General features: G+C 38.7%; 1 protein-coding gene and 3 long non-coding RNA genes across 4 annotated transcripts in view; 3 read left to right on the plus strand and 1 right to left on the minus strand.

The window, feature by feature from the left end:
* Positions 1 to 16,406, plus strand: part of LOC126912118 (uncharacterized) — a 100,761-nt gene that overhangs the window by 83,445 nt on the left and 910 nt on the right. The window lies entirely within an intron of this gene.
* Positions 1 to 16,406, minus strand: part of LOC118279635 (dymeclin) — a 135,701-nt gene that overhangs the window by 14,792 nt on the left and 104,503 nt on the right. The window contains exons 4-9 of the mRNA XM_050702619.1: positions 6,284 to 6,446; positions 5,325 to 5,476; positions 3,437 to 3,556; positions 2,742 to 2,884; positions 1,624 to 1,836; positions 940 to 1,016 (exon numbers count right to left, since the gene is read on the minus strand). Coding sequence (XP_050558576.1) covers positions 940 to 1,016; positions 1,624 to 1,836; positions 2,742 to 2,884; positions 3,437 to 3,556; positions 5,325 to 5,476; positions 6,284 to 6,446 — 868 coding nt within the window. The remainder of the gene's footprint in view (positions 1 to 939; positions 1,017 to 1,623; positions 1,837 to 2,741; positions 2,885 to 3,436; positions 3,557 to 5,324; positions 5,477 to 6,283; positions 6,447 to 16,406) is intronic.
* On the plus strand, positions 10,427 to 12,678 carry LOC126912119 (uncharacterized). Its single transcript, XR_007706761.1, has 2 exons — positions 10,427 to 11,062; positions 11,882 to 12,678. It is a non-coding gene; the product is annotated as an uncharacterized LOC126912119 (long non-coding RNA).
* Positions 13,794 to 16,003, plus strand: LOC118279676 (uncharacterized). The gene is made up of 2 exons (XR_007706756.1): positions 13,794 to 14,165; positions 15,077 to 16,003. It is a non-coding gene; the product is annotated as an uncharacterized LOC118279676 (long non-coding RNA).

Below are 16,406 nucleotides of genomic sequence, written 5' to 3' on the forward strand. Positions count from 1 at the left end.
CGCGCGAAATGCGATGCGCCGCACGCAATCAATACCCTTAGTATGAGTTTGCTTTGAAATGTGAGTGCGCTTTGATTGGTTGTTTTATTCGAGCCGGCCAAACAGAGCCTTAGAACGAATTTGCTTAACGTTCAACGAATTGGGTAGTTTCCTAGGTCAAAAATAAATTATTTTGATATTTCAATATAATAAAATATCCCAAAATAATCGTATTTTCATTCATTCATTTGACGATATACTTATTTATTTAATTTTTTTTTGCTATTTTTTGCGTAATAAGTACATATGCTATTTGACGCAAAAAAATTATGACGTCATAATTTGCAATGTCATACAAAGTTCATAGAAAAGTAACGTTTTTGACATTTCGATAAAAGTATTGAATTTGACTAGTAGGATAATAGCCTATTCTTTAAATGTAAAGCATAATAAGACTACAGAGCGCCGAACACGCTCTCCATGCGATTATTTCAAACGTAAAGGAAACTCATACTAAGGGTACAGATGAAACACTTTTTATAGAGACAGCCCCGCCACATCACAAAACTGCTGCAACTCCTGTAAGCCAGGATCTACAGTAAATACTACCATGAAAACACTGGAACGAAATATGTATATCGGAAGATTTTATTATAACTTTCGTGAAACGAATTATTATGTTATCGGCTTACTCACGTAATTATTTAACGAGGAACTCTACTGGTTACAGGCCTTTCTAGAGGCTCATATATGTACAGTAGCAACGTGGCAATCGCCGCGTCGTGTGTCGCGGAATGCTGCTCATGAATATGAGCCTCTAGCATGGCTTGAAACTAGTCGAGTTACTCGTCAAACAGTTACGTCAGTAAGCCGATAACATAATAATGAATATATCAGAAGATATTATTAGAGGAAAATCTTTTTCTATAGTAATTATTTTAATAAAAACGGTTTACTCACAGCTGCCATGTCAATTCTCGGCGGCGTCACCTGTGATCCACCGTTCGATTCCCGCTGTGGTGTAGGTGCTGACGTTTCTGAAAATTATTTAAAACTGATAGAGTATTGTAACGATTTTAGTATCGATAGCACACATTTTTATGTTAAACGGTTTTAATGAGCTCAAATCAAGCCCCCTTTTTAAGGGGGGGGGGGGGATTATCCCAATGACTTCTCTCTACTAAAAATCACCATGCTTGCGTTGTGTTTCGTTGTGTGAGTGAGGTTACCGGAGGCTCCATCCCCGCTTCTCAACCTTTCTAATTCCCGATTCCACAGCAACCCTTAAATTTCTAACCCCCAAAATGCTGGAAACGCACTTTTTCACACACGCACACGTTTCGGGCCTCTGGGTTTTTCGTGTGTCCATGGGCGGCGATTGCTTACCATCAGGTGATCCGTCTGCTCATTTACCGGCTTCAAAACCACTAGATTGATTTTAACCATTTTTTCAGTGAATGACATAGGCTATAATATATGTTATACCCGTGCGAAACCAGAGCTTGCCGCTATGTTCTTATACAAAATTTTAACGCACAGTTTTTCTGTAGTGTATTTAGTACCAGCATAGCACCCGTGCGAAGCCTGGGCAGGGCGCTAGTATACCATAAAAAAACCGTTCAATGAAAACCAAAAATAAATTACCTGCAGTATCTTCGCAGCTCAACAAGGCGTTTCTATACAAGTTATCATCGTTCATGCAATGGTTGGCCAGCGTGAGGAGTAGGAGACAGGACTGGTTGGCTACTGGGTGCTCCTTCTTCACCCTCTCCTGCAACTCTTGCCTGTCCAGTGGGGGGTGAGTGTATATCGTCTGCCGAGCCGTCGAGTTGAAGGTTATCATGTTCCATAGGCCCGCTGGAAGATGGAGGTTTTAAATTAATGCTATGGTATTTAAATAGCATAGCATAGCTCGGTTCCTATTGATCGTGGCGTGATGATTTATAGCCTATAACCTTCCTCGATAAATGCGCTATCCAACACAAAAAGAATTATTCAAATCGGGCCAGTAGTTCCTGAGATTAGCGCGTTCAAACAAACAAACAAACAAACTCTTCAGCTTTATAATCTTTATTATTATATTATATATATAATTCTTCTGTAAGTGTGTATGTCAGTCACTGAACTTCTCTTAAACAACTGGACCGATTTTGATTAAATTCTTTGTGTGTGTTCAACGGGATCTGAGAATGGTTTAGATTCACAATTTTGTCCGCTGGACAATGTTTTTTTAATTAATTTTTAATTTATTAGTAGTTGTTGATTTTGGAATGTTTTACATTTCCGAAAAATTTTCATATTAAAGACGTATTAGACAGGACAAAGTCTGTCGGGTACGCTAGTTAATTTATTAAGGTGAAGAGTTTGTTTGTTTGAACGCGCTAATCTATGGAATTACTGGTCCGAATTGTATAGTTATTTTTTTAATTATTACGTTATCGGCTTACTGAGATACAATAGCATGAGGCGAGGTGCGGGGGGGCGCGACAATCGCCGTGTCGTGTCTCGCGGAATGCTGCTCATGAATATGAGGCTCTAGCATGGCTTGAAACTAGTCAAGTTCCTCGTTAAACAGTTACGTAAGTAAGTCGATAACATAATCATTAATTTAGAATGTCTCATGAAAATTATAACCCTATAATAATTAAGGCTAATAATTTTCCTATTTATCATACGAAATATTCGGTCAAAAAAGTACCATATCTCTGTCACTCTCTCTCTAACTCTACTAACTCTTATTTCTATCTCCTTATGCTACTTACAAGCCAAGTTGATGAGCAGACTGCCCCCACCGGCATGAGCCCCGAACATGCTCGGCGGCGCGGCCAGCATGCTGGACAGGTTGTTCAGCAGTGTCTTCACCAGGAGCGGCGCGTGCATGCCGTAGCGACCTTGGAAGAGGGTTCTGAAAAGAGCGAAATTGTCAGTTATCTTCATAATAATCAGCTTGTTACCGTTGTGACTACACGGTTGGCGCGGTGGCTGGGCAACTGGCTGTCGTGTAACGCGTAGCGGGTTTGTTTAAGGGAGGGATCCAATAACTTCTCCCGCTTTGTGCGACGCGAGAGGGAGTGTGAGACTCTTAGTGTGAGGAGTGGAACTCCTTGCCGGAGTCTGTGTTTCCTGATGGGTATAACCTGGGTGTCTTATAGCCCGAGTGAATAGGTTGCTTATGGGCAGACGTGCTCCATCGTAGGCCGCATCATTACTTACCATCAGGTGAGATAGCGGCCTAACGTCGACCCATCAAATAAAAATGTTACGATTGTCCATGGTCAGGTGACCCATAAGTACGCTCGATTGCCCCTCATTCTATAAAAAAACATCGAACACGAGACCCCTTGTCCAGCAGTTGCTCTTGTGACCACTCGACCAACGAAGCAGAAAGATGTATTTACGTGCCATAATGTGCACCTCTGCCTACCTTTAGAGAATAAAAGGCGTGACGTAGCATTACCTGTATATAAGCGAGGTGTCCACCAGCCGCGTCTGCCCATGTACTCCGGCGAACATGTAGACCGACATCAGTACCAGCATGGTGTTGATGCACTCCAAGTGAAGGTAGTATGTGTTGTCCCTGGAAACATTAATGTATACTAGAGCCATGCTTCGGCTCGAGCCGTTGGCTTATATCAATAACTGGACCTTACATATTAATACATATTTCTTTTTTTACATATTTCCCTTTAAAAATTAAATAATAATAAAAGCAACTTAATCTTAAAGTACCTAAGAATGTACTAATAACTCTAAAAAATGAATACGCAAGAATAGAAACTTATAACACCCCTCTTTTTGCGTCGGGGGTTAAAAAGATTCAAGACAGCTTACAAAAACCCTTATGATTTCGGAATCGTCAGGGTTTAAGTTTAAGTGTGGGAGAGCCATGCTTCGGCACGAATGGGCCGGCTCGACCGGAGTGATACCACGGCCTCACAGAAAACCGATGTGAAACAACGCTTGCGTTGTGTGAGTGAGGTTACCGGAGGCCCAATTACTCTCTTTCACAAGTTTTCCAATCTCTGATTCCGGAACAACTCTTAAATTCATAACTTTTCATAACTTCACGCCTTTAATCCCCGAAGGGGTAGGCAGAGGTGCACGTTATGGCACATAATGCCAATGTACACCCACATTTCACAATTTATGTTGTAAGTCCCATGTAATAGGTGGTGAGCCTATTGCCATATACCGGGCACATTTCCAGACTCCGTGCTACCACTGAGAAATTTTCGAAAAACACTCTTAAATTCCTAACCCCCAAAACGCCGGTAACGCACTTGTAACGCCTCTGGTGTTTCAAGGTGTTCATGGGCGGCGGCGATTGCTAACCATCAGGTGATCCGTCTGCTCGTTTACCGGCTTATACCATAAAAAAGAAACGATGCATTTTTTTTTCATCCGTGATCATGGCGCTTGCAACAGTGCCGAAATATCGGAAACTCATTAACATTGAAAAAACATGGTAAACATCCCGTTGTAACTTCCAATTATGATGCTAAATTTGGCTTTACTCGAGCGTCGTAGGGACCTACTGAATTGAATATATGGTGATAGAAAGAAATAATAGTCTAGTGAGTTTTCCTTTCAGCTGTGGGGAAGCCACAGATCTTTAAAATGATTATGCGTTACTTTCTATCTGCTCATTTACCAGCTTATACCATAAAAATCTTCTTTGATCTTGTATTAAGTATACCGTGTGGCTGGTGAAATAGGCTTATTATTTATAGAGAGTACTCGGTACTCGATTCTCGTTAACTCGGTAAAAAAAATAGGTGCTTAATTTTTTATCGAAATGTCTCTAAAAATAAGTGAAATTGGAATAGGTCTCGATGTATGTATGTACTTATTCTGTGTTGATAGCGCGCTGCGCGACCCGTGCGTCCGCGCGGTGTCCAAGTATTCCGCAGTTAAATAAATAGATACTGGACTCTCGGTGTACTGTGTACGAAGTTGACTAAGAAGTTATTTAATATTTCATGTTTATGTTATTTAATTTCATGATATATGTTCGCATACTATCACGTCCTCATATATTGAGGCTATTTCACCAGTCACAGAGTAGATACAACAGTATTAGCAGTATTAAAAAAAGGTAATTTAAAAACTAAAAACCCGACTGCGTTTCTTTATAATATTTAAATGAAAAATCCCTAAAACAAGAAAGTTATCGTAAAATTGAAGCAGTCGGGACCCATTCTAAATATGAAGACTTAGTGAGGGCACATACTTACGGCTGGCTTTTTAGAATGGGTCCCGACTGCTTCAATTTTACGATAACTTTCTTGTTTTAGGGATTTTTCATTTCCCTCCTTCTAGCGCAGTCGGGTAAAAAAATAACTCACGTAACAGGAACATCGATAATGAGTCCTATCAAAGCGTCGATGAGCATCTCGACCCGGCTCTCAGTCCCCGCCAGTTTGGGGGAGACGGGGGCTTCCGGGGCCTCTGGGGTCACTGGGGAGGCCAGCGGTGAGGGTGAGGTCTCTTGTGATGGCTGCGAAGTACAAAAATGTTGAGTTTAGATTGGTTTGGATTAATAAAGTTGAAAAATGTGGTACATGGTTGTAAAAAGGGATTTCAGATTTTCCACCTCTTTTTAAAAGTCAAAGTATTTATGTAGGTATAGGTATGAAGAGTTCCTGCTATGTTATTTTGCTTTGGAAAGCGTAAAAAAATTACGATACGTCAAAAATTAATAAGTAACTATATGAAAGAAAATAAAATCAATTTCGCAGTAGCGATTCCGAATTATACGACGATTTCAGATAATGCCACATATCTCAAGTTAACCCGAAATTTTCATGCATGAATCTTTAAAAACGATTTCCGTTCGATCGATGTTCTGATGAAGAAATAAAACCTAACTGTTAGGATGCTTTGCCACCAGATATACGCTATGTAGTTAAGCTACAACGATATAATAGCTAAGCTATGAAACTATGTGACCATTTCTATTGATACTAAGCTGTGCAAGTAAGATGTGCTATGAAGATGCGCAGCTCGAGTATGCGACGTACCGATAGTAGGAAAGCATAGCACGCAACCGTAACTTGCCATATAAAAAATATAGCTTAGCTGAGTCTGTTTCCACCAGTGATAAGCTATGTGTACCAGTGAATATAATTGTTGGAACTTAAACAAATCCATAGCAACGTAGCGTAGCACATCTCCATTGAAAAAACACCCTCACAGTGTTACGAGTGTCCATAGGCAACTTTATTCGCCTGCTACTATCAGGCGACCAATTTGCTCTTTTACCCCTTAATCCATAAAAAATACATGATGGGAACAGCCAACTCACCGTGTTATCCTCCCTGGAGTCCACAGGTCCATTGCCAACTCTCCGTTCCGCCTGGAAGTCTAGATGCCTGCAGAGCTCATACTCCGGCACCATTTCCACCAGGTACTTGCTGACTGCTCGGATCACGAACAGAGCGTTGAACGTTTGCCACGCCAGCATCACACTATGGACAAAAAGAATACATTATCACTATCTATACTATACTAATAATATTATGAAGCTGAAGAGTTTGTTTGTTTGTTTGTCTGAACGCGCTAATCTCCAGAACTACTGGTCCGATTTGAATAATTATTTTTGTGTTGAATAGTGCATTTATCGAGGAAGGCTATAGGCTATAAAACATCACGCTATGACCACTAGGAGCCAACTAGAGAGGGTGAAACCGCGCGGAAGTAGCTAGTAATTTATAAGGCAAAACAACGTTTGCCGGGTCAGCTATATAGTATATAATATATTTTATGTGTGGGAGAGCCATGCTTCGGCACGAATGGGCCGGCTCGACCTGAGTAACACCACGACCTCACAGAAAACCGATGTAAAACAACGTGTTTCGTTGTGTGAGTGAGGTTACCGGAGCCCCAATTCCCCCCTTCCCAATCTTCCCAATCTCCGATTCTCCAACAACACTTAAATTCCTAACCACCAAAAGGCCGGCAACGCACTTGTAACGACTCTGGTGTTTCAAGTGTCCATGGGCGGCGGCGATTGCTTTCCATCAGGCGTGTTCCATTAAAAAAAACATAGTATAATTTGTACGCTTAAATCTTTTAAACTACACAACGGATTCTGATGCGGTTCGTTTTAATAGATAGAGTGATTCAAGAGGAAGGTTTATATGTATAATACATGCATAATATATCACCATTGCACAAATGCGAAGCTGGGGCGGGTCGCTAGTAAGTGATGAAATGAAGCAAAAATAGTATTAAGTATAGTCAGCTTGTCTGCCTCGTTGGTCGAGTGGTCGCAAGTGCGACTGCCGGACAAGGAGTCTCTTCGATTCCTGGGTCGAGCAAAGTACTTATTACTGGTCTTTTTACGGTTGTGCGAAAATTTCTTATTGGTAGCACGGAGTATGTAATTGTGTCCAGTATATGGCAACAGGCTCACTTCCTATTACATTACACAAATGGTGAAAAGTGGGTGTACATAGTATAGCGGCAATACGTGCTGTATTGTGCACTTCTGCCTACTCCCTGAACGAGAAAAAATTTAAATCTTGTATAAAGCGTGAACTGTGTAAACAGGCATATTATAAACTGTCAGATTATATTGAGGATAAAAATGCGTGGCAGCTTGTTGGTCCGGCTCCACTGGACACTCGCTCACACTAGACAATGCTCAAATACGATCACTAGTTACACGTTAACTTATAGTATTAATTTATTCCAATGCATTCCGATCCTGTGGCATCAAGCAGATATTTTTTTATGTGAAAGATTAAATTATACAGGGTGACTTTGAATTCGACGTATTCCTCTCGGGAGGTGATAGTACAACTAATTTCCTACAAAATTAGCCCTGAGGTCCTTGGGCGGAAAGTGGCTAGTTTCTGAGATATTCAACATTTTTGGTTTTGGTAAAAAAATCCCGAATTGATTACAAAAACTTCAATAAATAAAAAAATACTGGCTGGATTTTAGTAGTTTTAGTTTTAATCAGTTGCCAATACATCAGTTATCATTTATAAATACTAATAATGGCAGAAATATCATTCGTTTTAAAATAGCAAGTAATTTCCTATGAAATTTTGTTTTGTTTCACTAATTTGGTCAATAGATAACTGGATTTATTTCGAAAAAAATATATGACACTAAGCGTACAAACTATTAGAAAAACTTCCTTGGTTTATTAGCTACCTATAAACGTAAAATTATTTACAATATTCCCAAAAACAAATGAATTAATTGATGATAAGTAGAGTGTAAAGAGAAAAGCGCAATTTCAAAAACATCTTAATTTGCTAAATTTTGTTCAAAATGATCTTCCCTACGACGTATACTTGCTCGAACACACTTCCTTATCCCTATGACGTTCACTCTTGGGCTGAATATGCGTTTTATTTCGTAATTATAGCTAATAAACCAAGGAAGTTTTTCTAATAGTTTGTACGCTTAGTGTCATATATTTTTTTCGAAATAAATCCAGTTATCTATTGACCAAATTAGTGAAACAAAACAAAATTTCATAGGAAATTACTTGTTATTTTAAAACGAATGATATTTCTGCCATTATTAGTATTTATAAATGATAACTGATGTATTGGCAACTGATTAAAACTAAAACTACTAAAATCCAGCCAGTATTTTTTTATTTATTGAAGTTTTTGTAATCAATTCGGGATTTTTTTACCAAAACCAAAAATGTTGAATATCTCAGAAACTAGCCACTTTCCGCCCAAGGACCTCAGGGCTAATTTTGTAGGAAATTAGTTGTACTATCACCTCCCGAGAGGAATACGTCGAATTAAAAGTCACCCTGTATATTATTATTATTTGTATAGAAGCATTATTTCAAAATTGTAAGTGTACATATGTGGGCACTATGTTTGAAATAACCCGCTATTTTATTTTATATTCTTTACAAATTGGTTTTATTGTCCCATAGTTTTGACGTCGTATTGTCGTTACATTGTTCCTACATATATATACAATAGATAAATAGTGTATCAGAGAAATTGTAAAAAACTTCTTTTTTAACAGAGTAACGATGGAGTTTCTTGCTCGTTCTTCTCCATTCGAAGCTACACTTTGGAACGAGCGCCTAGCTTCACTGACAGACAGACTGACGGACAATTCAATTTGACGTTTCAAAAGTGCCTTATTTAGGCTTAATTGAAATAAATGCTTTGACTTTGACTTTAACCCTTCGGGGATAAAAAGTGTGCCGTTGCATAAACCAAAATATTTTTTTGTTTATTTGATTGAACGCGGAAAACTCCAGAAATAATAAAAGCCACAAAATACGCAAGCAAAACATTGATTTGCCGTAAACACATTAGTAAATATACCTATACAATAATATTATAATTAGAATTTCAAGAGAAGAAGGAAAAACTTCCAATTAAATGATACTAAAAGTATTAACAAAACAATTTACCTACATAACATAATAAATTTACCGTATGAGAAAACTGTAATACAAATTCATTTATTCATTGTAGATCTTAGGTAGGTACATAATACAGTTGTTTTCATAATTTTTGAGTTCAGCTGTGTTTTGCCTATTGGGCGTACAATATTAATGATAGCAGTAAAAAAAACCTTAAAACCTCTTATGACTTAATTTAAACCACATATTTGTTATCATATTGGCTGACAATATACGAAAAATGAGCGAAATAGGCCCAGTTTTTAACCCAAAAAGTGCATTATTCTCTTTGAGCTAATTTGAACACTCTTTACAAAACATAACCCTCCTTCTGGCGCAGTCGGGTAAATACGGCATTATAACAGCCGCGCCGCATGTCCGTAACATTCCTAGACAACCTACAACATTACAGCTCTTCTGTGGTCAAGGAACATGGAGCTGTTCACACAGAATTTAATACTTGATTAGTTACATTATTTATTTTGTTTGAAAATTTCATTTGTTTAATATTCGTATTTCGTTAAAATATTTAGTTGTATTACGCGTCTGTGGACGAGTACCATTGTAGTTTCATTTATGTCATATGGGTGATCTCCATACTGTATATAATACGGTAGTTTACTACTGGTCAAAAATACTTTTGTCGAAATGTTAAAAACGTAATTTTTCTATGAATTTTGTAGGAGATCGCAACTTATATTTTTTATTTTGCGTCAAATAGCATACTTACTCTCTAAAATTAGTAAAAACAATTAAATAAATAAGTAAGTATATCATCAAATTAATGAATGAAAGTACGATTATTTTGGCATATTTTATCCTATTAAAACGTCAAAATAATTTATTTTTGATCTAGGAAACTACCCAATTATTCTACAAAATAAAACCGGATAAAAAGTGTTCAGGAAATTGCACCGGATGATTAGGTTTAAACTATACGTTTACCATTGAGGGAAACGGATCGCTAATAATTCGTCCGGGGTTTTTACCGGTGCTAGTACGCAGTTACTACATTCTGTACCATTTTTATTTTTTTGAGGAGGAAAAGTCATTCAATGACTTCTCTCGCCATGAGCGAGGCGAGAGGGAGTGTCAGACTCTTACTGACTAAAAACCACCCGTTCCTACTCCTGCTTTTCGAGCCGGAGCCCCGGTAAACCCGCTAGGTATTCCGCAACTCCCCAGGGATGTGCCGTAACAGGCGTTGCACCATAGGGGCTCCGGAGCAGGTCTAATAAGAGGACTCGGTGCCCCTTATCGGTGCTGAAGGTGGCCACCGGGGTGGTTTTAGTGAGGTAAAAATTCCACACTCCCTAGTCTTTCTCCCCAAAAAGCTAGGCGCATTTTGAAGGTATCCCCCCGTCATCAAAAAAAAAAAGGTATTTCGCAGCTCCGGATCAGGTATCAACCCTACTGGGTGGCCTATCTGTGGTGGTCTGATGGCTTTTTGAGGCGCGCGCGGAACAACGCGCCTGAGGAGCCCTTGCACAATTTTCCTTCCCATTGTACAAATGAATCATATTTACTTGATTTCATTTAAATCGAGTTAACTAATAAAATAATAGTCACTAAACAAGTTATTGTCATCACAAGCGGTTGTGTTAACTGGCCCAGCCATGAAGATCATTTGTTTTTTATACATTGTAATACTATATTTAACAATTTGTGCAGCATATTACAATAAAAGGCGTGAGTTTTATACACAAACCATTTTTTTTTTATACCACGACGGTGGCAAGAAGGCACACGGCCCACCTGATGGTAAGCGGTTACCGTGGCCTATGAACGCTTGCAACGCTTGGGGCATGCACTTTTAAGAAACCTATTTACTTTTTCTTCTAAAATAACCCCATAGGGACATCCATAAATTACGTCACAAAAATTTCATGATTTTTGACCCCCTCCCCCGTCCGTGTCACAATTGGTCACATTTGTGAGACCTCCCCCTACCTAGTGACGTAACATTTAATAATCTTACATCTAGATTTTTTTTATTTTTGTTATTTAGTCCATCAGTCAGGTTATAAAAAATATTAGTCACGTATTTTTAATTTGTCATATAAGATAAAACAACAACTTAGATAAAACGAATCGAAGTTTAGGAATGGGAGCATAATACGTCATTTCTATGTATAAAACCTAGAAGTGACATTTCATTCAATTCCGCGGAATTCAATGTACCCTTATTTTTTTTTTTTTTTGAGTGCGGAAACTCATCCAATGACTTCACCCGCCTTGGGCGAGGCGAGAGGGAGTGTCAGACTCTTACTGACTAAAACCACCCCGTTCCTACTCCTGCTTGTCGAGCCGGAGCCCCGGTAACCCGCTAGGTAGTCCGCAGCTCAGGGCTGTCCGCAACTCCGGTTACCCTTACATCTTAACAATTTTATGTTATTTTGTTATTCAGTTTTATTCACAAATCGTTTTAATCGGAAATAGTTTTAGCGGAAAATTGTAATAAGCGCCATCTACGGATCCACATTTTAAATGTATTTTTTCTTATTACAGATAAACACATCAGTAGGAAGTCTTGGAAAGAGATATACTGCAGCTACCATCCAGAAATGTGCTCATATAATACAAGAGGATCTTTGTTCCTACATTATTAAGGATGCTTTTCCAACAGAGATGTGTAGCTATGCTGCGAGGATGTAATAGCTAAGCTGTGAAACTATATAACCGTTGGCACTGATACTAAGCTATGTAACTGTGCGGGGAAGATGTGCTATGAAGATGCAAAGTAGCTGTTGTAGGTACTCTACTCTGCGTACCTACATAGTTATGTAGGTACGCAGAGTAGAGTGGTCTAACTGCAGCTACTTTGCATCTTCATAGCACACATCCAAAGAACACATCTATAACGCACATCCATAGCACGCATCCATAGCACAAATCCATAGCACACATCCAAAGAACACATCTATACCGCACATCCATAGCACACATCCATAAAACACATCTATACCGCACATCCATAGCACGCATCCATAGCACGCATCTATAGCACACATCCATAGAACACATCTTTAGCACACATCCATAGAACACATCTATAGCGCACATCCATAGCACGCATCCATAAAACACATATATAGAACATATCTTTAGCACACATCCATAGCACACATCTTTAGCACACATCCATAGAACACATCCATATAAAAACATATCTTAGATAAATCCGTTTCCACCAGGGCTTTAGAGTTGTATTAGGGGGTTTTTCCTCCAGGGATGTGCTATGATATTATATGATATTACTGTGGATGCGTTTGGCATTAAATAAACATATTATACGTTAAATTAAATCATGTGTTTTATTATTATCTATTATTAAGTGTGGGAGAGGCATGCTTCGGCACGAATGGGTCGCCTCGACCGGAGTAATACCACGGCCTCACAGAAAACCGACGTGAAACAACGCTTTCATTGTGTTTCGTAACGCTTCTTCAAGTGTCCTCGGGCGGCGGTGATTGCTTATTATCAGGTGATCCATCTGCTCGTTTATCAGCTTATTCCATAAAAAAAGATAGTGAGAATACTTGAGGTCCAATTATTCCCCATCAAATTCTTCCAATCCTCAATTCCCTACCTTCAAGAGGCTGACAACTTACTTTCTTTTTATGGTATAAGCCGGTCAACGAGCAGACGGATCCTAATGGCAAGCTATCGCCGGCGCCCATGGACACCCGCAACACCAGAGGCGTTACAAGTGTGTAATATTATGATGCTACCATAACAATATATTCTATTACATGAATAAAAATTTTATAATATTAAAATCATGTGTTTTATTACCTATAATACTGATAACTGTTTTTACGTTAAAGTCAAAGTCAAATAATTTATTCCAATTAAACTATAAATAGGAATAATTTCAACCGTGAGACATACTAAATTAACTAAAAATCACGGTTTACTCATTTAAATAAATGGAGAAAATCTCTACTAGTTTCGAGTCACAGAAGGATTCTTCTTCATGAGAAGCGTGCGCAGATGAAAAGTCCAGACTCGTTAATATAAATAGGTACTTTTGAAATGTCAACAAATAAAGAAATAAATAATAGTCTGTCTGTCTGTCTGTCCATTAGTGAAGCTAGAGCCTCGTTCCAAAATGGATCACGCCTGCAAACGAGCAGACGTATCACCTGATAGTAAGCAATCGCCGCCGCCCATGGACACTTGAAACACCAGAGGCGCTACAAGTGCGTTGCCGGCCTCTTGGGGGTTAGGAATTTAAGGGTTGTTGGGGAATCGGGGATTGGGAAGATTGGGAAGGGGAGAATCGTTCCTCCGGTAATCACACTCACACAACGAAACACAAGGCAAGCGTTGTTTCACGTCGGTTTTCGGTGAAGCCGTGGAATCACTCCGGTCGAGCCGGCCCATTCTTGCCGAAGCGTGGCTCTCCACACGCAAAACAAAACTATCTCTCCTCAAAAAAAGACATATAAATGTGATGGAAGCTAAAGAAATATCACAAAGGTCACAGTTAGGTGTCGCTCAATGGTTTCTCCCCATAGTAGTTTCAACTTTACATAAGGAACTACATACATTTACTTCATTATGTATCAATAACAACAATATACGTCTTGTATATCCTCATACTAATTGCTAGTTTTCATTTAAATAGCACATGTTTCTAGTACATTAGTCACTGTACAAGTTTCTAGCATCATGAGCGGTTGTACATTACCTCGTCTGACCATGAAGATACTTTGTTTCCTATACTTTCTGCTGTTGTGCTTGACAATAAGCACAGCTCAAATTGACATCAGGAAAAGGCCAAACGAAGGTAAAGTTTTGTTTAAATCATTTAATATTCATAAGTTTTTAAACTGATTTGGTCACTAACACTAACATTAGAACTTAAGACGGGATATTTACCATAATGATCGAAATATCGGAAAAGCATAGACGTTAATAAACATGGTAAATATCCTGTATTAAGTTCTAATGTTAAATATTTAGTTCTTAAATACTGGCCCCAGTTTTTAAGTGTGGGAGAGCCATGCTTCGGCACGAATGGGCCGGTTCGACCGGAGTGATACCACGGCTTCACAGAAAACCGTGAAACAACGTTTGCGTTGTGTGAGTGAGACTATCGGAGGCCCAATTACCCACCTTTCCAATCTTCCTAATCCCCGCTTCCCCAACGATGGTTAAATTAACCCCCAGTTAAAGTTGAGCCGACCCATTGGTGCCGACACATGGCTCTCCCACACTGATTACTTATTGATAAAATAATAAATGATGAATACAAGGCGAATATGAGTGGGACCGTCGGTAGAGGGCGCCTCAGACGGAAATATAGCGACCAGATTGGCGATATATTAAATAAGGGCCAAATTAAAAGTACCTTTAACCGACGAGCATGCATGAAGACTGTTGATGAAGCGAAAGAAGTGTGTAAGAATCGTAGCAATTGGCGTACCATTGTCTCTGCCTACCCCCATGGGAGGCAGGCGTGAGGTTATGTATGTATGTATGTATGTATCAATGATGATATTAATTAACTTTAAAAGAGACTATGACCTCTGAGTTTGTTTCGGCATTTCTTCTCAGAGTAGTCCGATAGAAAATGCCGGCCTCATCTAGCTATTTGAAATATTGACGTGTAAAGGTGTTATTTTATGACCTATTTACAGAAATAAATATCATTTATCATTATAACATTTATAAATATACCTACATTTTATTTTACAGACAAATATCCGCATGCGAAGACCGCGAGGGAAATATTATGCAGCTACTATCCCAATCAATGCCAATGACAAACACAACATTGTAATGAAGTAAATTAAGAGAAGAAAGAGAAAGAAGAAGAAACTAAGACATCGTTAGCGAACAAGCGAGCAAGAATGGCAGAGAAGAGAGAAGAGCACATCACACTCAAAATCATTTAACTATAAAAATCACGGTTTACACACGTAAATTAATGGTGAAAAACGCTACTAGTTTCGAGTCACAAAGGGACTCTCCTCCGTCCATTACCGTCATCATTCAACGCATTTGTAACGCCACTGGTGTTTCAAGTGTCCATGGGCAGCGGCGATTGCTTACCATCAGGTGATCCGTCTGCTCGTTTGCCGGCTTATTCCATAAAACAAAAACATGAGCAGCGTGCGCAGACGCGGCGATGTCGCGCAGCTAATTGTAACCTATATTCTTCGGGACGTAACTTGGCAATTTTTTTTTAAATATTAAGAAAGTTCCGCCAATCGCACAGGGATTGATCCTCACAAGCATCGTGCGCAGACGCGGCGTTGCGCTGACTATTGAACGTCCGCGTCCGCGTATTTTTAGTTAATAAAGTAATTTTCTTGAAAAAAAAATTTATAACAAAATCTTGCCAAGTTATCTGCCAACCTTTATACTACCTGTGACTTGGAAACTAGTATAGCTTTTCTCCATTTATTTACGTACGTAAGCCGTGATTTTTAGTTAATTTAATATGTCTCACGATAGGTACGGTATTATAAAAACGTATAAAAATAATTTATTTCAAATAGACCAGGAAGGCACTTTAGAATATCAAAATAAAATATTAAAAAAATGTACAGACGAATTGGAAACCTCATTCTTTCTGGATAGTTGATTTGCGAAAATAAACAATAATTTTATTACGAACAATCTGTAGTTTTACTGTTACCCGTATACAATGTGATAGGGGCGAGACTTCTAACCCGTTAAGGCTGAGTTCTACACCTAATTTTATCGACAAAAGTCAGGGGTCGAAGTGGTCGAATCCCCTCCCCCTAAAAGTTATGGCTATTTTAATATTTTTTTTACTTTATTTAATATCAAAGGTTGTATGCGTCGTAGAAACAAAAAAAACGACTAACGGTACCTAATAACCTTGGCTAACTAATTCATTACTTTTTTCATATGTTTGATAATGTCTTGGTGAACAAAAAAAATCATTTGTGATTGCTTATTTTTACCGAAAGATTGAGAGTACACATTATTAACTTGCAGTTACGTTACCACAACTGCTTAATGCTAGTGGTGGTAGTGTTTCCATATTATTGTTTTT

Source organism: Spodoptera frugiperda, chromosome 22 (assembly GCF_023101765.2).
Source record: "Spodoptera frugiperda isolate SF20-4 chromosome 22, AGI-APGP_CSIRO_Sfru_2.0, whole genome shotgun sequence".
Taxonomy (NCBI): Eukaryota; Metazoa; Arthropoda; class Insecta; order Lepidoptera; family Noctuidae; genus Spodoptera; species Spodoptera frugiperda.